General features: G+C 56.9%; 1 protein-coding gene across 1 annotated transcript in view; it reads right to left on the bottom strand.

The window, feature by feature from the left end:
- The window catches only part of DGKZ (diacylglycerol kinase zeta), a gene marked incomplete at both ends in the record, with an annotated part of 29,394 nt that extends 7,841 nt beyond the window's left edge, over positions 1 to 21,553 (bottom strand). Inside the window, 8 exon segments of the mRNA XM_080705096.1 lie at positions 820 to 888; positions 1,278 to 1,334; positions 2,370 to 2,447; positions 2,703 to 2,798; positions 3,022 to 3,130; positions 3,407 to 4,157; positions 4,160 to 4,161; positions 21,393 to 21,553. Of these exon segments, the coding sequence (XP_080561222.1) occupies positions 820 to 888; positions 1,278 to 1,334; positions 2,370 to 2,447; positions 2,703 to 2,798; positions 3,022 to 3,130; positions 3,407 to 4,157; positions 4,160 to 4,161; positions 21,393 to 21,553 (1,323 nt within the window).
- Positions 21,554 to 22,129: the final 576 nt, after the last annotated feature.

Raw genomic sequence — 22,129 nt, 5'->3', positions numbered from 1 at the left:
CGGGTTCAAGGACAATCTCAGCAAGTAGTGAGACTCTGTCAACTACTGTCTAGCAGACACTGTTTCAAAATAAATAAAATAGGACTGGGGGTGTAGCTTGGAGATAGTTATACCCCTGAGTTCAATCTCCAGTACCAAAATAAATAAATAAACCCCCAAATATAAAATAAGTCCCGAGGGCAGGAAGGCTTAGACCACAACTGGTTAACTATAAGGTGCTGGTGCACGAGCTTTCTGGAGGGTCCGAGGGCTGACTCCTCTAACTCAGCTGTCCCTACTCCCTGCCTCCAGACCTGGCCAGGCCCACAGAAAGCGCCGCGCTGCTGCCTATGTATACCTCACACTCACCTCACAAACTGTTACCAAAGCCTACTGTGTGCTGGGGACCGTGCCAGGCATGAGGACAAATGGAGGAAGGGGCCCATACCTGTGACAGCCTGCGCCTACTGGGGAGACAGCCCAGCCAGAGAGCAGCAAAAGGGCTGCGTGCTGGGCCAGGACGATGCCCACGAGTCTGTCTTTGGGACACACTGTCCTCAGGAGGGCAGGAACCCTCTGCCTGGCTCAGTGCTTGGTACACAACCTTTGCTCAATAAATGTCTGCTGAGTTAATGAGTGAAGTCTCTATGGTTCTCAAAGGGGCCCCTCACAAGTTCAAAGTAGGCCAGACATTACCTTCCTCCCATCCCTCCTGCTCAGCCCAAAGACCACACACGTGGCCTGAGGCCCGGGGACTACTGGTGGCACCGAGGGGCCGGGCAGTGCGGGCCATGCAGGGCCCTGAGCAGCAGGCGCTGCGGCCTCGGGTGGGGCCCTCACCTTCCCACAGTGCCGACACTTGCCATCCTGGCGTCGTCTGTGCACCCAGTGGTGCCGTACAAAGGCTGGCTGGAGGGGAGGCGAGAGGAGAGAGATGTCACTGTAGTGAGTTGGGTGAAGGGCCAGACCTGGGCGCGGCCCACACCCCTGAACGCATCCATGGTGAGGGCGAGGCCTTATGAAGCTCTCTGCAGTTCTGTAAGAGGTGGAAAGGGAGCCTTCTCTCTATAGCTTGGGGGGGGGCAGAGTTCATAGGGGACAGAGAGGGCCGGGAGGCATGCAGTGTCACGGCCCTGCAGCCAGAGCCCACAGGCTGCCTGGGGAGACCGCAGAGCCTCTCAGTACCTGCCAGGACCCCAGAGCAGCCCAGAATGAGCTGAGCCCCCTGCTGGCATTCTGGAGACACTGCAAAGAAATCCCTCAGGAACCTGGGGCCTCCCTAAGACCCTGGCACTTACCTCCCGAACATTCCTGGAGCCTGATTCTCGGAAGGATGGCTTACAGCGGAAATTTATCTGCGAGACATTGCAGTGACCAAAAAAATGTCAGAACCTCCTTTTGACAGGGCCACGCAGAGTTATTATCAAGGGTAACGAGAGCCTCAAATTATCCTGGGAACCCTTGGACAGGGATCCCTCTTCTCAGAAGCCCCTCTACCCACCAGCCAGAGAGATCTTTCTTTCCTCTGCCCAGGATCCTGGGAGTTACTCTTTCAACTTTCCAAACCTAGGTGGATGCAGGGACTGATCCCTGCTTACAGACTGCTGAATGCCCTGAAGATTTTTATTTAATTGAACCCAGGTGTGTTCTACCTCCATGCTACACGCTTAGCCATTTCTTTTTTTTTTTTGAAACAGGGTCTTACTAGGTCTCTCTGAGAGTCTACGTTGCTGAGGCTGGTCTCCAATGATCCTCCTGTCTCAGTCTTTCAAATACTGGGATTAGAGGCACATGCCAGTGTCCAGCCCCTGGAGACCTTCAGCTAGTGTGCTGAAGCCAGGTGTGGTTTCACCTTCCACAATGGTGCTGTGTTTCTGCTTCTCTTCCTCTGACTATCCCTACTGCAGCCTCAGAAGAGTTACAGAGAGGCCTGACCCGGCGGGGAAGGCATCCTCCCCGGCCCTGTTCATGTCAGACTTCCCCAGATACTGCCGGGCTTCTGCAGGCTGGGCCCTCATCTTCCACTGTCCCACCCGCCTGCCTGGCACTCCCTCCCACAGCGTCCACACAGCCCTTCAGGAAGATCTCTCCAGAGGCAGCACGAAGGGAACAGAGCCAGGCTTTGGAGCAATGATGCGTCAGCAAACTCGACGCCTCTCCTAAATGCTAGCGAGCGTGTGATAAAATGTACCATGGACATCACTTGTTCATTCGTGCCATTAGGTGACACTCAGCAAACTCCACTCCATGCCTGGTTTGTTCTAGACAGTGGGATAACAGCTAGCAAATGGAGAGAGCCAGGACTCAAGCGCGGGTGTTTGGGTGTGAGGGTCCTTCACCACCACACACGCTGGGTCGCTCCTAGGCAGGTGACGTCTGGTCACACTTACCTTCTCCAGCTGCTCGATGCAGGGGGTGTGCACCACGATCTTGCAGGCTGCACACTTTCTCCTAGACACTGATTTCTGCTGCAGGACAGAAAGAGAGCCCCTGAGGCACTAGCTCACCGTCCCATACTGCTGGGACATATATGGGGAACTCCACAGCAGCCCTGTGCGCACCACAGCAGGCGCCGGCGCGCCTGGCTCAGGACTAGGCCCCCTTTCCCCTGCTGCCCGGAGCAGCTCAGCAGGGCTTCAGCCATCCACCAGCAGGGGTCAGCCTGCAGGCGTCTAGACCCTGTTCCACCACTAGGGGGCAACAGCCCTGCAGCATCCACTCACCAGCATCTTGGCTACACAGTACTGCTCCCCAACATAGCAGAAGTCCCCCGACACGTTGGTCTCAAACCAGATGTGCTCCCCATATGTTGCCGATTCCTAAATCATGGGGTGAGCGTGCTCAGCACACAACAGGCACCAGCAGAACCACCAGCAGCCCACGCCTCGCCCTTCCGCCCTCCATCTACTTTCCTGTTTCCTCCACTGTCCCTCGTTAGCCCTGGCTCAGAGGTACCATCCCCAGGAAGTCTGCCCAGACTCCAGAGCCCAGCAGGGGCTGGCACCTGGTGGCGTTCGGGTGCACACCCCTCCAGCTACTCACACTCCAGTCCACGGTGCTCCGGATCTGCCGCTCGGACTCACCACACGGGGCCCCGGGGGCGGGAGGAGGGGGTGCCAGGTGCTGGAGGCCCGACTTGGTGATGGCTTTCCTATAGAAAGGAGCCAGCTGAGGCAGTGGGCAGCTGGGCACCTGCTGGCTCTACTTCCTGCCCCACTACCTGGGACCTCTGCCCTGGCATGAGCCCCACCAAGCCCGAGACGGGCTGCGCAGGGAGGTGGAGGAGCCCAGCAGCTGGCTGAGGCTCGCTACAGGGGCTCAGCCTTCTCGCGGCCTCCTGGCCCTGTCAGCCTGCTCACAGCGGGCCACCCTCACACCAGTCCCCTCAGGCGGCACCTCTTGCCCTGCTGGCCACAGCTGTACCTACACAAGCAGGGAGCTCCAGGCCGGGGGTCCCGCCGACTTGCGCCGTAGGGCTACCTGGCGCCTGCGGGACAGTGGGCGTAGGTGGGCAGGTCTCGTGGGGCCTGCTGTGATGCCAGAGGTTCTTCGGCCCCCGGGGCCAGGGTGCTGGCCTGAGGCCCGCCGCTGGCTGAGGCGCCGGTAGTGGCCCTGCAGGCCCCAGAGCGTGTGGTCGTATACCACCTCAGCAGGGCGCAGGTGGGAGGCTCGGCTCAGGCAGCGGGGCAGGGGCAGCAGGCTGGCGCCCCGGAGTGGGAAAGGCCCTGGTGTCCCGGCACCCGGCGATATGGCACTCAGTGCCCCAGCCGTCACACCCTCCTCCTGGACCCCCTCCTTCTCTTCTTTCTCCTCCTTCATGCCCACAAGCCCAGCCAACATCAAGGGTGCACCCAGAAGCTGGGCCCTAAGAGTCGCGGGTGGTGGGGTGGGCACTGCACCCACAGTGAAGCGGGGGTTGCAGGCAGGGGGTGCGGTGCTGGAGCGCCGGCGGCTGGTACCCTGGGTGCCCACCCAGCAGCCCAGGAGGCACCCCTGGGGCTGTGTGCTGGAGCGGCGCCGCTGGGCCAGCGAGGAGGAGGCCTGCCCAGCCGGGGAGCGGCGCCTGGCCTTGCCCGTGAGCAGCCCCACACTGCTGGGCCGCCGCTGCCCTTCTCCAGGCCCTGGAGCCTTCCGCTGGAAATGTCTCTTAAAGAAGGTCTCCATGCCAGGGCAGACCGGTGGCTGTTGGGCACAGAGACCAGAAGCATCAGGAGCTGGGCCAGGCTGTGTCCAGGAGCAGAGACAGGACGCCTGGGAGCTGGGGTGAGGGCAACCTTGGCCTCTGGCTTCCATGAACGGTGTCTGAGGGCACCATGGAGGGTAAGGGAGCCCATATGCACAGCTACCAGAACACTGAGGCACCCCAGAGATAGCCCAGGCCACCCCAGGAGTCCTAGGCAGGAGGGGCTTCCCCTGCCCAGGTACCAGAATCCACAAAGCCCCCAGAACCTAAGGGCTTTACCTCCCTTGTCAGAAGCTGATGGAAAAGAAAGAGAAAACTGGGAGCTGGAGTCTGTCCAGGCTGGTGGGGCCTACAGGCGTTCCCCTCTTGCCCAGCCTTTGTTTAGCCCCAACATGGAACAGGTTGGGTTCCCCTCCTGGGACATGCACAAAGCAAGCAATAATAGTAACACAAGGTTCTCTGTAAAGGAGCTCAATCCTGGTAAGATCCCCAGACTCTCAGCCCCAGTTCTGGGGTCAGGATGAGGAGGGCCCCTAGAAATGGAGATGGTCTGGCATCTGGCTCAGGGGTCAGAGGTCCTGGGGAAACCAAGCCCCAGAGAACTGGAGAGTCGGCCCCTGGGAGGGGCCGCACCTATCTGCATTCACCGGGAGGCATTACGAGGCTTGGGCCAAAGGGAAAGCCTCGTGGACCCTGGGCATGTGTACTTCTAAGAACGTCCTGACAACTTCCTGAAGGGGCAGAGCACAGACATCCTCTGTGATGTCTGAAAACCTCTGCCAGCTCTACTGCTGCAGGAGCCTGTGAATTGGGTATCATCTTGGGACTCTGATGCTAGACACCCCAAGACTCAGTTGTTCCAAGCATGAGGTGCTCAGAGCTCCCTCCTGCAGGGGAGCAGGGGCTGTGGACACCATCCTAGCCCAACAGACCTCCTGGTGCAGTCCTGAGCTTGGCCCCCTTCCCTGCTAAACCCCTCCCTGCCCTTCCCTCCTCGCAGGCTGCTGGCAGCGGGCTTTATGCCCACACCTCACCTAGCTTTCCCCATATGGCCCAGGGAGCTGTCCCTGCGCCTGGGAGCAGCTGGTGGGGTGAATGCAGCCGAGGCACTGGCAGCACTGAAGTCCTGGCTGACAGGGAGCTCCTGTCTTCAGTGGGCAGGAGGCAGTGCTCCAGAAGGCCGGCTCAGGGCAGTGCTCCACAGACTACCCTTGAACTGCATGAACCGGGCTGGAGATCAGCCAAGGGCAGAGCATACCCGGCTTCCTAAAACTGCTATCACCCTGGCTTACACTTAATGAGCCACTGTGTGCCAGGCCCTTCACACAGAAGGCAGGCCTTTTCTGTTTTTTTTTTTTTTTTTTTTTGCAGGTCTGGAGATGCAACCCAGGGGCATCCTACCTCTGAGCTACACCCCCCTGCCCTACTTTTTATTCTTTATTCTGAAACGGGGTCTAACTTGCAGAGAGTCTTGCTGAGGCTGTGAACCGTGATCCTCCGGTCTCAGCCTTCTGAATGCTGGAATTACCTGTGTGTGCCACCACGCCTGGCTGTTTGTTTTGTTTTTGATGGTACTGGGGATCGAATCCAGAGGCATTCTACCTTTGAGCTACACACCTAGCCCTATTTCTTATTATTTTATTTTAATTTTTTATTTTTTTGTGGTACTGGGGTTCCTGGAAGCCCTTCTACCTCTGGGCTACACTCCCAGACCTATTTTTATATTTTTATTTAGAAACAGGGTCTCCTAAGCCAGCGCGCGTGGCTGGCTTCGAACCTGCGCGATCCTCCTGTCTCCGCCTCCCAAGCGCGGGGATTACAAGCGTGCGCCACCACGCCCGGCTTATTATTTTATTTTGAAACAAGGTTTTACTGAGTTGTAGAAGGTCTCACTAAGTAGCTGAGACTGTCTGCAAACCATGATCCTCCTATCTCAGCCTCCCAATTGCTGGGATTACAAGTGCGCCCTCGCCCAGCTTTACACTTATTTTATAAACCATAACACATACCATACTACACTACACTCCCGAGGAGGAAGCTGAGACACAGAAGTAACTGCCCAAAGTCCACAGCCGGTTACTGTGGAGCCAGTGTGGAACTCAAGTCTACCCAATGGCAAAGCCTGCCCCCCAGAGATGGGGCAGGGTGTGGGGTCTTTCCTCTTGGCCCCCGGGGCTGGGACAAAGGTGGAATGGCTTAGGGAAAGGAGTTGTGACAGTAAAAGCCATCCCACCTACTCAACACCTCCCCAGGACGGGCGCCAAGGGTCCTGCATCACCTCCTGCGATCCCTACCACAGCCCAAGTGAGGCCCGAGGAGGACCTGAGGCTTGAGAAGTCTCAGGCATGCCCCGCGTCCTGGGCCCTGCTGCCCGCTGCTGCCAGGGCTCTGGCTTGCCAGCACTCCCGGGGTGTCAACTTTCCCCACCCGTCTGCTCAGGCCGCCCTGTGACAGCTGCCCAGCCTAGAGGAGATTAGTCACCCGGACACACCGCCTGATGCTAGTGTCACCCAGAAAACAAAAGGCCACAGTCAGTGTGGGGGAGGTGCTGTGCTCCCTGGGTGGCTGCAAGGGCTAGGCCCGGGCTGTCCCGGACCCACACTGACAACGGGCTCAAGAGGAAGAGGCAGCACCCTGTCATGTCAGGGCAGCTAACAGGTGCTCCCGTAGAGCTTCGCCCCACAGGCCCCTGGGCAGCCCAAGTGTAGCAGTTTCCTTGGCAGTCCAGTGGTGCAAAGCAGGCAGGCTCAGCTGGCACTGTGTGGCCAAGGATCACGGGTCTCAGTTTCCCTGTTTGTCCAAGGAAACTGTTAGAATTTTACGACATGTTCTCCTACCAGGCAACTACACCTCTAGGCTGCCACTGTCCCCTCCCCCAGGTCCCAAGCTTCCTGTTCCTCTGTTCTCCATAGCAACCTCTGTCCTCTGGTCAGCAATGCCTGACTCTTCACTTCCTATCTCTGCTGAGGCTTCTGCTGGGCTAATCAGAAGCCTGGCCTGGGCAGGGGCCTGGGGCTTCTTCCCAGGGCACAGCTGAGGCTCCCTGATGCTCTCTGTCACTGCCAACACGCCAGAGGTCATCAGAGGAGGGCCCAAAGCTTCTGATACCAAGAGCAAAGAAAAATGGCTGGCCCTTGTCTTCCTCCTGGACCCTGGAGGAAGCCTGCCCCATCCAAGGGGGACAAGATGGGGGAGGGTTCAAGGGACCCCACTGACCTCCAGCTGGCTCCCAGGGACCTGATGAAAGGATGCCACAAGAGTCAGGCCCCGTGATGGACAGCCATAGAGGGCTGCAGTGGCCGAGCCTCAGTGGTGGCCAGCAGGGTTTAAGGCCCCAGTGCTTTATCATCGCCCAGCTCAAAAGGCCTCCTTGGCCAGACCACCTCACACCTGATCCAGGTACAAGTGAGAAAGGCCAACAAGCACTTGGGAGTCCTGCTGCCTCTGCTGCCCTGGGCTAATCAACTAGCCTTTTTGGGTCTCTACTTTCTCATCAGCAAAACAGGAGTCACACTACTTAGTTCCGAAGGGAGGTTCTGATGCAGTGATGGATGCAAGGTACTCCATGAAACCTGGCAGAGCAGAGGCATGGCCTGGTTCACATCCACACAGACCCAGGGCCTGCGATCATGCCATCTCCTGGGTGTCTCTGCACGCTGGGGGTGGGGGGAGCCCAGAAAGGGGAGGAGTGCCAGGCTGGCCACCCCTCACCACATGAGGAACAGAGCCTGGGATCGGGCTGGACCCAGCTGACTCCTCTGCCTCCTGAGGAGCTGGCATAAGGCCCACGGGGCTCAGCCTGAACAGCCAAGGCTTGCGATCCCATTTCCGATTGTCCCACAGCACGGGCCTGCAGCTGTCTCCCTAGGGCTGCTGGCCAGAAGCCACCTCTGGCCACTCAGCTCCCACAGCCTGGGGTCGGAGGGAAGGAGGTGCCGGCACCTCCCAGGCCCTCCTGGCCAGCAAGGCAGGGCTCTGCCTTTCCCAGGCCTCTACTTACTAAAGAGACCCTGCAGAAAACAACAGTAACAAAAACTGCACACTGGGAGAGGCAACCAGGGCTGGGTGGTAAGGGAGTGGCCGGGCCAGGCCATGTTTACCTTTAGGGTCTGCCCTGGCTAGCTGGGAGCAGCTGAACTAGACTCTTCTCCTTTTCCATCAGTGTTGGGGGCCTGGCAGGGCAAGTCCCCCATCTAGGGACCAGGGTGCCGGGCCCGCTGCGACCCACCCCTCCCCAGGCCCACCCCATCAATGTAGGAGGGAGGGAGTCAAAGGCAGGGGAGGGTTGGGGAGGCCCCTTTGACCTGATCTGGAAGGCAGGGTGGCAGGCGGAGGCGGTAAGCAGGTGGGGGCTGGGGTCCCCGGCGGCTCTGGCTCAGCTCTGGGCTGCCGGCCTCCGCTGAGCAAGTCCTAGTTTGGAGAGCTGGCTGCGGTAGCTGCTCCTCTGCCCCCTCCCCCTCGCCACCCTCCTCCCCCCAGCCTGAGGCAGCCGTTATGAAAATAGCCCAATTGGTAACCGACTGCACTTCCTCTCCCAGTGGCGGCTCCAGGCCCTGCAGCAGGCAGCGGGTGGGCGGGCAGCACCGGGTGGCGCACACACGGCACGAGCCTCGCCTCCTGGCTCCTTTTCCCCACGTCCTGGAGCCAGGCTGAGTGACAGTCCAATTAAGAGCCTTCCCTCCTGCTCTAGCCGGCCCGGCCAGGGGACAAGTCTAACTAAGGCCGGAGAGGTGAGGGTCTGGCCAGGTTCCTTTTAAAGAGGGGGGCAGCCATCTGACTCCCGCTATGTCTACCAAACAGGTTTTCTGGGGTCTGAGGCAGCTGAGCACATTGGCTCCAGACAAAACAACCACAAAAATAAATATCTGTGGAGTGTTTCACAACTCAGAAAGCCTTTTTCACCAGCATTATCAGACAGGAGGCTGGTGATTCCCCTGTGTGGGTGGTTTGCCGTCCCTGATAAACAGATGGGACACCTAAGGCTCATGGGAGCGAGAGACTGCTCCCAGCTCAGAGTGCTGACTGGGGGCTCCAGAGCCTGCATCTCCTGGCCCTGACAAGGGGCCTTTCAGAACTGGAGAGGCCAGTCCCATCACTGTTCCCTACCTGGGATGCCACCTCCATCTCAGTCCTGCCTTGGCCCCCTGGTGTCTAGAGCAGCAACTATCAAACTTTTGAGCTTAAGACCCCTTTCACACTCTTAAAAATTACTGAAGATTCTAAAGAGGTTTTTTTTGGGGGGGGGTAGCTATTATTTTTTGTTGTTGTTTTGAGGGTTTTCATGGTACTAAGAATTAAACCCAGGGGTGTTCTACCTTCCAGTTATACCCCAGCCCCCCCCCCACCTTTTTGAAACAGGGTCTCAGTTGCTGAGGTTGGCCTCAAATCTGCAATCTTCCTGTCTCAGCCACCCAAGTACTAGTATTACAGGCATGCACAATGGCCCCTGGCTACTTTTTATTTTATTTTGGGACAGGGTCTCATGCTAAGCTGCCCAGCCTGTCCAAAAGCTTATGATCTTCCCACACCAGCCTTCTACTCGTGTCTGGGGCTACAAGTGCTGTGCCCAGGCTATTTTTGCACTGTGAATTTTGTGCCATCAAGCTTCAGTCATGGCAGAATACTGGTTTACTGAGATATGCAGATCTTCTGAACAGACACATTTCATTACGCAGTATCAAAAGATCACATTTGCCACAGATCTCATAAGAAAGCTTTCGGTCCTGGAAAGCTGCAGGGTCTAGAAGGTGAATATAAGATTTCCAAAATTCTCCTTTCTGGATGGTGAATACCAGATATCCAAAATTCTCTTTTCTGCTCAAAAGCCCAAATTTTCTCTTTGGCAACAAATGCTGATACTGTTTTTGAAGTGACAGCCTCATTTCATTCATTTCTGAGAGAATGTCTGCCAGATACCCAATTCTGACTCGTCTGTCTGTCAGGTGTTCAAGTAAAAATGGTGCTCCTTAAAAAAAGCAGCCGCACAGCTCGTAGTCACGCAAGCTCACGAGCGCCTGCCTCATCAGAGCTCGGCGACAGCCAGGGCCTAATGTGTGTACGCCACGTCTCCCTACACAATATGAAAACGACGCCCAAGGGTCAGAGTTAATCAGATTAATAACTTGTGTGTGTGCGTGTGTGGTGTTGGGGTCTGAACCCAGGAGTATTCTACCTCCAAGCTACACCCTCAGCCCTACTTATTATTTTGAAACACGGCCTCACTAAGTTGCTGAGGCTGGCCTCAAAACTCCAATCTTCCTGTCTCAGCCTCCCAAGTATTGGGATTACAGGTGTGAACCACCACACCTGGTTAAATTAATAATTTTTACTACTTAAAAAAACCTGAGTATGGAGTGAGTGTAACACTGTGGCTGCTGCCTTGAGGGGTAAACATTCAGGCAGTTGTACGGTGTCATGTCAACACCATGAGACAGGCACTGACCAGAGCAGCTCTGAAAACATGAGAAAAATAGTTATCTATTTTAGTACTGGGGATGCAACACAGGGGGGTTCTACCTCCAAGTTACATCCCAACCCCTCTTTTTTTATTTTTATTTTTTTTTTTTTGTGGTGCTGAGGGTGGAACCCAGAGGCTTTCTACCTCTGGGCTATACTCCCAGAACTATTTTATATTTTATTTGGAAACAGGGTCTCACTAAGTTGCTAAGAGCCTCACTAAGTAGCTGAGGCTGGCTTTTTTTTTTTTTTTTTTTTTTTTTGCGGGTCTGGGGATGGAACCCAGGGGCATTTGACCTCTGAGCTACACCCCCTGCCCTATTTTTTATTCTTTATTTTGAAACCGGGTCTCACTGAGTTGCGGAGGGCCTCACTAAGTAGCTGAGGCTGTCCGCGAACCGTGATCCTCCAGGTCTCAGCCTCCCGAATGCTGGGATTACAAGCGTGCGCCACCACGCCCGGCTGAGGCTGGCTTTGAACCTGTGAGATCCTCCTGTCTCAGCCTCCCAAGCACTCGGATTGCAAGCCTGCGCCACCACGCCTGGCCTTTATTTTTTATTTTGAAACAAGGTCTTGCTAAGTTATTGAGTGCTGGCCTTGAATCTGGGACCTTCCTATCTCAGCCTCCCAAGTGCTGGGATCACAGGCATGCACCCACCACCACACCCAGCTTGAAAATAGGGTTTTTTCTGGTCCTGGGGATTAAACCCAGAGGCATTCTACACCCCCAGCGTGATTTTATTTCTTATCTGGAAACAAAAACTCACCAAGTTGCTGAGAGCCTAAGTCGCTGAAGATGGCTTTGAACCTGTGATCCTATCTCAGCCTCCAAAGTACTGGGATTACAAGCATTGGCCACTACGCCTGGCTCTTAAAAATAGTTTCGACCTCATCAATCCTCTGAAATACTCTGGGATGCCCCCAGGACTACGCTTTGATACCCGCTGAGTCAGAGTGAATTCTACATCCTCCTGCCTGGTCAACATGGCTTTTGCAATGTGTACTAACCAGCTCCTGGGCTGTGGCACAAACCCCTGGCTCCAACCGAGCCGCTATCCTCAGTCCCCAGTCTGGCTGAGGCCGGCTCACTGCTGTGCCCCTGCACCTGGCATGGTATCAGCCTGGAATACTCGCTTCCTTCCCCACCTGCCATCCCAAGCCCACCTGCTCACCGGCTGCCCCAGCCATCCCCCCCAGTACCAATTGCACCCCCACACCACCAGACCCCCAGAAAACCTGCCTCCCTCAGGTACACATGCCTCATTCCTCCACCAGACCACAAGCTGCTGCGGACACACCCAGCACAGCCAGTGGTGAGTCTGGTGTTTACTGCTGACCAGCTCAGGAGGAAGGAAGAGGGAATTCCGTGGGGGAGGGGCCAGAGCCTTCAGGGAAGAGAGGGCTTCCTCTCCTGGGTACCGCACCCCAGTGCTGGCCACAGGCCCAGGCTGGCCCAGGCCACTTCTCTTGTTGGGCACAGAGGGATGGCAACGAGCTTTGTTTTAATGGCCACCTTCCTCTCTTCCCCAGGAGAGCCCCAAAGAGACAGCTGAAGGCCCCCTTTCTAGGCTGGGAGCCATCGCCCACTCTTGAGTTCTCTGTGGCTTCCCTTATGAAACCTGGAAAGCAGGACTGGGTGTCATGAAGTCACAAGTGGGGGCGGTGGGCAAGGCGAGGGAGGAGGGATGCCTCAGATGCTTGGTTGCTGGGCCAGGACCCTCCTGGCTCCCTGAGGAAACGTCCCCAGTCTTTCTTCTTGTCCTGGGTACCTGGCCGGGCCCTGGAGAGAGGTGTGTGGAATGGGCAGCTGACTCATGCCTTTAGAGCTTCCCCTCCAACCATCCTCCTGCAGCTCCCAGAGTTCATCAGGAAGCACCCACTTCGTGGTCCTGGCTCCCCAGTCAGCTGACATTGACCCGGGCCTGGTTGCCGGCAGCTTCCCAGTCTCCTCTCCTACCTCTTCCTGTTGTATATTTTACTTGACAAATACCTTACTCAGACACTGACTGTTCTAAACTTTTATAAATATTAACCTATGAATCCTCATAAAATTAGTAGTTGGTATTATCCCCACTGCCTGTAGGTTCCTATTACAGGTGAGGAAACTGAGGCACGGTGCCTAAGGGCTTGCTGAGGCTGTGCATCGACTCCCCATGCTCTCACGCTCGACTCTACATGCTCTCCTCACACAGAGCACGCTCTGCGCTGGCACTGAAGTCTCCGCATGGGAATGCCAGTCCCCTCCTGCTCACTCAGCTCTGCCTTTTCTGTTCCCTCATCTTCTAAGAGTTGGCTCAGACATGGCTCTGCCAGCAGCTCTCCCCAGCCCCCTCTCTGGGGGGTTAGCTGCTCCCACATCCTCTCTTGGTTATTCCAGGCCCGCAGCACTGGTTTGCAAGTCCGCATCCCCAGGAGACTGGGCCCCAAATCCTTGCAGTGGCACTGTGGCATCCAGGGTCTAGAAGTGTGGCTCACGGTGAGAGAGGGAGAGGCGTGGCCCACACTGGCTGCCAGCCCCAGGTGGACGAGCTGCTGGTCTGGGCTGAGCTCCTGTCTTGGAGGTAGCATTGAAACCAATCCCTCAAAGGAAGGCCCACATATTCCTCTCTGAGTCTCCCCCTGGGGCCCTCTGTTACACCCCGCCCCTGGAGCCCCCACTCTTCTCTGGTGACTGGTCCCTCTCCTTACCTTCTCCTGTGTCTGCGGCAAGCTCCCATTCCCCATCTGCTAGGAAAGACATCTCCCCTCACTCCTCATTCAAAATTTAACACACCACCGAACCTTCTGAATCCTCAGGCCCAGCCCCCAAGCGTTCGAGGCAGCCCCCCTTCCCCACTTTGCTGACCTTGAGACTTTGTGCCACCCAATCCTGCTGTCCAGGTCTCAAAAGAAAAGCCATAGAGAACACGGAGTAGGTGATGGCTCCCAGCTCAAAAAGGGGCCTCTGCCATACCTGGAAAGCTTGCTTTCTTTTCTTCTTTCTTTCTTTTTTTTTTTTTTTTTGGTACAGGGGATTGAACCCAGGTACATTCTTCTGCCAAGCTATGCCCCCAGATCTTTCTTTCTTTCTTTTTTTTTTTTTTTGTGGGTCTGGGATGGAACCCAGGGGCATTTGACCTCCGAACTACACCCCCTGCCCTATTTTTTATTCTTTATTTTGAAACCAGGTCTCATTGAGTTGCAGAGGGCCTAAGTAGCTGAGGCTGTCCACGAACCGCGATCCTCAGGTCTCAGCCTCCCGAATGCTGGGATTACAAGCGTGCGCCACCACACCTGGCTTTCCCCAGATTTTCTTATTGTGAAATAGGATCTTGCTAAGTTGCTGAAGGACTAAGTTGCTGAGGCTAGCCTTGAACCTGCAATCCTCCTGTGTGAGCCTCCTAAGTACTGGGATTATAGGTATGTGCCACTGTGCCTGGCTCTGGAAGACTTTCTCAGAAGCAGCTATCAGTGGGGGCCTATCAGAAGTCTTCTTTCTGAGAAAGAAGACTTTCTCAGAAGCAGCTATCAGTTAGGGCCCCCATGGCCCTAACCCCACTCCTCAGGCATCTGTGCATCCCATGCAAGGTCTGTGCTAAAGTCTGAGAAGCAGGAACTGTGCCTAAAGTCTGAGGAGTCACAGGGATGAAGGTCTCTACTGTGGATCTGGATACAAAGGTAGAGGGGGATTTTACCTCTGACCAGTACTCTGACCTCAAGCTAAGCATCTTTGCCTGTTTGAACCTCAATCTCATCACCTAAAAAATGGGCCAATACCTAATTTGTCTTTCTTATGGGACTGCTATACCCTTGGAGGAGAAAGTATTCATGGTAACCATTTCCTCAGTTTACCAAAAGTTTAAAGAAAGCAAATGCCTCCAGAGGCACAGGACAACTGCTTTGCAACACACTTGGACAACATCTATCGATTCCGAAGATACACAGGCCAGCTACTGAGCCCCGCTGGACAGAAGGCACAAGGAGCCGGCTACCAGAACAGTCTCTGAAGGAGTGTTTGCAACGGCAAAAAGGGCAAAACCACCTGAATGTCACCAGGAGACAGGCCTGTGAGCTGCTACGAAAAGGAACTGTGGAAGCTGAGGTAGATTCACTAGAGATCGTGCCTTGCGGTAGTTAAATCTCCAAAACGATGTTGAGGAAGAACCTAAATTCAGAATGGTATGTCCCGTGCACTAGTTAAATCGAGGTAAAGTCAGGTGTGGTGACCTGCACCTGTAATTCTAGTGCTTGGAAGACTGAAACGGAGGATCGCAGGTTCAAGGCCAGTCCCAGCAACTTAGCAAGGCCCTACGCAACCTGGTGAGATCCTATTTCAAAATGAAAAATAAAACAGGGCTGGGGGTATAGGTCAGAGGTAATGATTCTGGGTTAAATCCCCAGTACCAGTAAATAAATAAATAATAAATAAAGCTAAACATGGATTACTATAAAACAGCACTACAGGTTGGTAGAGGGGCACAACTATGTAGGAAATCTTTGAAAACAGGCACAAGAACAGCAAACACCAATATCAGGATTGTGGTTTCCTCTGGGGGTAGAGGGGAGACACGTGGTCTTCTATCTCTACCTAAAGCTAATATAGGTGTAAAAGCTAGATTTGACCAAGCTAAGTGGTAGGTGATACACTATTCTGTGTACTGTCCTTTAAAAAGTGGTCTTAAAAGAACCCCCAGAGAGAGACCGGCTCCCTTGGGTTGCCTGGGTCTCCCCAGGCTGGCTCCAGTGCCGTGTACCCTGCCTCCTAACAGGCAGGCCGGAAGGCAGGTCTCCCTGAAGGGATGCCTTCCAGAGGTGGGTGGGCAGTAGCAGGTTGTGTCAGTGGGGTATGTGTGGGCTGGGGAGCAGGAACCAGCTTGCCCCCTTTCACAACCACCCCCTTCTCTCTCTGTAAAATGTCAGCAAGCTGGGGAAGGGGGCGGAGAGACAGGCAAGCTGTTAACCCGCAAGATGCTGGGGCGTGGGCGGAGCAGGCCCAGGCTCCCAGACAGCTATTTTGGCATGTGCTGAGATGGGACTCGGCCCTGGCAGGGAAGAAGCCTCTCCCCCGGAGCTCTGAATCAGTCAGGAGCAAGGGGAGCAGGGCTCTGAGAGAAGAGGCAGAGGATGCTGGGTACAAATGGGGTCTGGCCTCTTCTCAGGTCACCACTGAGCCTGGGGTGCTATCAAGGCCTCCTGTGAACTTTCTTTGGGCCTTCTGCCCTTGGTACCTCTTAAGCAAGACAGAAGGTCACAGATGTGCCACTCTGCTCCAGGTCAAGCAGGGAGTCACACGACAACTGGCTTCTAGCCCCAGGCTACCTAGGGTCTCTCCAGCCCAAATGGCTCCTCCTGAAACCAGTGACCCAGCTGCAGTTCTCCCTTGGGGTCCTGGAGCAGATCCCCTCAGGGTCTCATGCCACTCCACAGAGGCCAATGCCTCTCATGAAACCCTGTGGAGCCGAACTCAAATCCTAGGCTCTGCCAGCTTAGGGATGGGAAACACAAGACGAAAAGAGTGCGAGTCAGTAGGCAGCCAAGTGTGTGAAAATCCTTGGGTTCCAGGGTGAGCTCTGTGACCCTGGGCCGGGCCCTGACCTCGCTGAGCCTTGGCTTCTTCAACTGTAAACAGGAGCAGACCCAACTATGTTGAACATGAAACTGATGGGTGTACAAGCTTCCAGCACCTGCTAATGGCCAGAAAAGGAGCTGAACCTTGCGCACCTGCACAAGGGCGGGGAGTGTTTTTCCCCACTCCCTCATCCACCCTCCTCGCCCAGGGCCAGTGCCCTTGGTCTCACTCAGACCTGCTCTCCTGACCGAATTCTACCTCCAGTCTCAGCCAAGGCAGGGGCAAGGAGAGTGGCAGAACCGTAGCTCCTGGAGGCATTTGGTCTCCACTCCTTCCCACCCAGACCTGAGCGCCAGCCAGGCCCTGTGCTGCGAGCCACAGGGAGTGGGGGAACTGTACCACAGCCTCAGTGGGGGCCGACACCCTCAGGGTCAGGGACTCCATGTGCAACACAGAGGCTGAGGCCAAGGAGAGTGAGAAATGGGTGCCTGGCAGCACCCGAGGGCGCCGGGGCAAGGGCAGCGGAGCCCGGAAGCAGGTACAGCGTTCCCCTGCCGACACACACTGCCCCCACCCCATGCTGACTTAGAGGACTGCTCAGGTGACAGCAGCAGCTTCTAGGACAAGCAGAAGAGGCAGAAGGCAGGTTGGAAGGTGCAGGGTGAGAATTTCTCAGAAAGCAGGGGCAACTTTGGGGTCCTGTGATATAGCACAAATTAACGTGGCCCTGGGAGCCAGGAGGCCACCACTGGAGTACCACATAACACCCCCCCCCCCTAGCTGTGAGGCCTTGGCTGAGTCTAGGCCACCTGGCTGGGCCTTGATCTCCAGAGACAGGATGGGTGGGGCCAGGTGATGTGGAAGCACACACCCTGCTGCTGCACTCCACCCCAGCGGCTGGAGTGTCAGGTAACTCACCAGGAGGAGACATCTGTGGGTCCACCCACAGCAGGTGCTAAGGAATTGGCCAGAAGGAGGATCCCCACACCCACTGGCCTCCCAACGCAGCGGTCGCCCCCTTGTGTCGCTCCAGCAAAACTGCAGGGCAGGACCTTGAAACTCTGGCCTTTGTTGGGACAAAAGGGACTCAGGACTCTGCTTTGTTTAGGGACCAGCTCAGCCCAAGCCTCAGGGCTAGCTAGCCTGCCCACTGACCTCCTCCTCTGCTTTGGGCCACTGGCCATTCTAGAGGAGCCTCCAGGAAGGAGGGCAGGCCTCTCTCTCCCACCTCCAGCCGCCCAGGGCCCATGCTTTTCCTGACTAAGGGTCACCTGTCCTTTCTTGTCTGAAAGGACACCCACTCTCATGCTCTCTTGTGCCAACTGCAAATCCTGGGTGGCTTCACATCGTGGGACTTGACCTTTTTGGAGTACAGCACAGAGACAAAAAAGGGCAGGAATGGCACATCCCCTCCTGTGACCTGCAAGCCAGAGACTGGTGCGGGTGGCAGTGGATGGAGACCAGGATTTTATCCTTGCTTCCCAACCCGGGCCAGCTCCACCCTCTGGAGTACGGTCTTGCACAGGGAGATTACAGAGTGAAACCCATATGGGTTGGCCACTGAGGCCCCTTTTTCTTCCCCAAACTGGCTGGAACCCAAGGACTCGGGCTTGCACCCGCCTCCCACAGCCACCTGGGCTGTTCCCAGCATTAGCCTAATTGAGACAACTGGCTCAAAGAGGCTCCTTTTGCTCCCAGACATCCTGGCACCACAGACAGGGGTTCTCCCTCTGAATGAGAGGCGTCCCTCATCACATCCCTCCCTATTCACTGCCAACCAGCCCAAACAGGGGCTGCTTCTGCTGGGGCTGCCCAGCAGGCACCCTCTGCCAGCCCTGACTTCAGGATCACGCTCACTGGGGCTGTGTGGCATCGCCTCTAAAGGAGACCCATTGTTTCAAACTTGTTCCACAGGTGAGCCTCCTGCCCTCTAGGAGCTTATGACTTTGGGTCTAATGAAGGACAGGGATGGTAGAGCAGACACTCAGGCTCCCAGGGGCTCTGACAGCCAAAGCTCCTTCTGTCTAGATGGATGAGGTGCCAGGTAATTTCTGATGCCCCTGGGGTGCAAAACCAGCTAATCCACAAGCTGTGTGATCAGGATGCTGGGACCAGGCCAGAGGATAAGCAAGTCCTTCCTCCTTCCCAGTGGGTCCTAGGGCAGGAGGAGGTGACAGAGTCAACTTCCCTCCCACTGGTAACCCACTGACCCTTGGGCCTACAGACCTGAATGCAAAGGTCCTGCCCTCCTGGTTCAGGGTGGAGAGAAACAGGAGGCCCTGGGATTAGAGCAAGGCCTATCCCTCTTCGTCCCTCTCCTCTTCAGCAAGGGGGCTGATGGCTCCCAGCATGGAGAAGTGCCGCAGGATGGAGTTGGGGGCGGAAAGAATCCACAAGCCAGGGAGGATCACAGCTCAGCTTTGTGTCTCACTGGGCTAAAAAAAGGGAGACAGCAAACTGCTCCCAGATTCTCAGAGAGTGCTGCCAGTTGTAGGGGGCACAGATCAGCTTTAAGGAATAGGCTTTCTAAGGAAGATGCCACAGAGACTGTTTTTCCCAAATGGATTCGGGGATACCAAATATGTGGCTCATGTGGCACCACAACCCCCTGCCCCACCCATGGCAGCCATAGGTAACTGTTCACCGAATTCCCCAAGGGAGCCAAGATCTGGTACGGAATTCTCAGCACACCTTCAGCTGCCACCAATCTGTTTGTTACCTATGACGCTCCCTCTCAGCCACTACCCATTCACTTATCAGGCCTCAGCCCCAACATCTGAGGTGCAGGCATGTGGGGGGGGGGGGGAGCAGGCTGGAGAAATGCAGAGGATGGGTGTCCAGAGAAGAGCAAGAGCTAGGCTATGAACGAGCATGGGGCCTGAGGAAAGATGATAGCATGATTTTAGCTGGAGCACTGAGGACTTTTTTTGGTGGCCAGCAACCAGCAAAGGTAACAGGACAGTCAGCAGCATTAAAAAGAGGGCAGGATGCCGGGCGTGGTGGCGCACACTTGTAATCCCCGCGCTTGGGAGGCGGAGACAGGAGGATTGCGCAGGTTCGAAGCCAAATATAAAATAGGTCTGGGAGTGTAGCCCGGACGTAGAAGGGCTTCCAGGAACCCCAGTACCACCCCCCAAAAAAAGAGGGCAGGGCCCAGAGAGGGGCACTATTCCAAATATCTGCCCCCTGCCACCCGACCATCAAGCCTAATAAAGAGAGGCCAGCCCAAGTGGGCACTGATTCTGAGCTGCCAGCCCTGCCAGGGGAAGGCCCCCCTTTGAAAGTATGGTTTCTGAAGGACCCCACTGCCCCCAGCACGGTGCTACCCAGTAGGGGACACTCCTTCCGTGCTTCCAAACATGCTCTGTGATCTTCTTCTCATTAAGAGCCTATCAGATCACTTACCATCCCCAGGGTGATGTAATACTGTGTTTCTCAAACTTGGTAGCACATCAGAATCACCTGGGAATCTCTAAAAAAAAAAAATACCCAGGCTCCCTCCCCAGACCTGACAAGCCAGACTTGCCAAGGATTAGATCTAGGAATCTGAATTTTTAAAGCTTCCTGGTCCCCTGTGATGTTCTGTTTGGGATCCTGGTATTGAGAGGAAGGGATGTGGATTTGGGATCAGACCAACTTGGGTTCAAACGCTGTCTCCGGCTCTTACTTGCTTTGTGACGCTGGGCAAATTGCTTCTCTCTGACCCTGTATTTTTTTTCATGTATAAAAATGAAGAAATTATCCCGCTTATTTTGGGAAATTATGTAAAGGTACCTGTCAGATCTTTTGCTTTCTGTTCTTCCTCCTGAAAGTGCCTGAAGCTCATCCCTACATGCAGAAACCTGTGCTTTCCAAAGGGGCAAAGCCCCAGGTCAGAAGCACCCAACTCTGGGTGCCCTGTGAGCACTGACAGGAAGCCTCCGACGGCACCCCTCCCTCCCTCTCTGGAGCCTGTGAACACAGGAGGCTACATCCTGCAGATCTGGGTGCAAACTGCTCCATCTTGCAGGTCTGTGGGTGACAAAACAGAAGAACTGGGAGCTTCACTGCCTGCCCTGTTTTACATGACATTGAAGGCCACACGGCCTCACAAGAGCCTGTGGCGCTCCATCTGCCAGTGTTAGGATCCAGATTTCTGTGTGGTGTGTGCTTGCCAACTCTCTGCAGGTGCAAAGAGCAGGGCCCTGGCTAGGGTAATGAAGGCAGAGGTCAGCATTACAGGTACGATGACCCGCACAACAAGAGAAAACCGCCCAGGCTACTGGGAGGTCTACCAAGGGAAGGCACAGGGGAAGCACAGGAGGGACTGAACGCCATGGAGACTGGGCAGCTGTAGAAAAGTGAGGGAGGCCTTGGGCAGAGTCCAAGTGGTCAGAGTCCAGCTTGAGGTAGCTCTGGGGTCCTTAGCTGATTGGCTGCAAGCTCTTAGGCCACCAGAGAAGGGCCAAGGTGATCAGACAAGAAAACGCTCAGGGGAGCCAGGTGGGGTACTCCTGGGGCAGCACCTTCTCTCACCAGGGCTTCGAGGGTGGGCAGCCAAGACCGGCAGGCACGCTATGAACCGCCTGCTCTCAGTCCTTCCACACCTCCCGCAGTTCCTCACCAGAGTCCTGGTCAAAACTGTCACAGACACAGTATGGTGACATTTGGAGTGCTGGAGGGAAGGGGCAAGATGGAGCTTGAGCCACCAGCACCGATTCTAGACTACAGCCCACTTCATCCCTTCCCAGAGAGACGAAGGAGTTAGGGGAAGGTGATGACTAGCTCCTACAGGAAGAGGCTGGGGTCTCCCTGCTAACTGACAGCAAGGCCGAGCAGGGGGTCAGGCACCCCCAGCCCCAAGGGAACTCTTACAACGTCGAGCAGCTCAAGCAGTGGCTCTCGGGACAGACATGTGTTTTGACACTGCCAACGGGGCCGCGTTCAGCAGATGCCAAGCACTGGGGGTAGGCGAACGGGACGGCCGGAAGCCCAAAGGTCAGCGTGACCCCACCGCACCGGTGCCGGGAGGGTCAGAGAGGCCCTGGCCATCAGTGTCAAGAAGGGGTGGGCGTCGTGGGGACCCTGCCTGCTGGTGCCCAGGGCCTGGCGTGACTCTGTCCCCTTGCGGGAGGGCTGGAGCCGCCCCTGCCCCGCGCTCGCCCAGGGGCCGGGGGCCGCGCGACGCCCCCCGCCGCGCCCGCGCGTCCCGGCGTCAGCCCCAGGTGCCGCCCCGCCGCCGCTCACCTGTGCCCGAAGAGGCGCAGCCCTGGGAAGCGCCGCTTGCTGAGGCGCCGCGGCGCCTTGTCGGGCTCGGGACCCGTGTCGCGCTCGGAGCCGCTGGACGAGGCGGAGGCCGACTCGGAGTCGCTGCTCCGGGCCTCGGGGCTGCCGTCCCGCGGCTCCATCGGCCCTAGCCCCGGCCGGCGGCGGGCCCGCGGGAGACGCCCATGCCGGGCAGGCGGCCGGGCTCAGCACGCCCGCTCCGCGCCGCCCGCCGCGGCCATGGCGCGCGCTCGCTCCGCCCGCCCCGCGCCGCGCGCCCCCGCGCCCCACGCCCAGGTGCCGGGGAAGCGGCCGCCGCCGCCGCTCCAGGAAGTGCCGCCAGCCGCGGCCGCAGGACCCCGCATAGCTGGCCGGGCCGCTGCCTGCCGCCGCGAGCACGCCCCCTCGGCCGCGAGCGACACGGCCCGCGGCGCCCTCTGCCGGCCGCAGGCCGCGCCGCAGCCAGGCGCGCCCGAGAGGCGGAGCCACGGAGGCCCCGCCCCGCCGGCCGGCCCCGCCCCGCCCGCCCCGCCCGGCAGAAATTCCTGGCCTGACCCACGCGCGCCGGGGCACACCTCGCTTCCCCCCCTTAGCGCTCCCGCGCCGAGCGGCCTACATGCTCACGAGTGTACACCGCGAGGCCGGCCGCCACCAGCTCCCCTCCCGCAGCCGCAGGAATAGACTCCTCTCCCGCACACCCTCTGCCCACTCGGCGGCTC

Source organism: Muscardinus avellanarius, assembly GCF_963383645.1.
Source record: "Muscardinus avellanarius genome assembly, chromosome: 1".
In the NCBI taxonomy this organism is placed as follows: domain Eukaryota; kingdom Metazoa; phylum Chordata; class Mammalia; order Rodentia; family Gliridae; genus Muscardinus; species Muscardinus avellanarius.
Note: the sequence above shows the minus strand (reverse complement) of the source record. Positions and strands in the feature narration are given on the sequence as shown.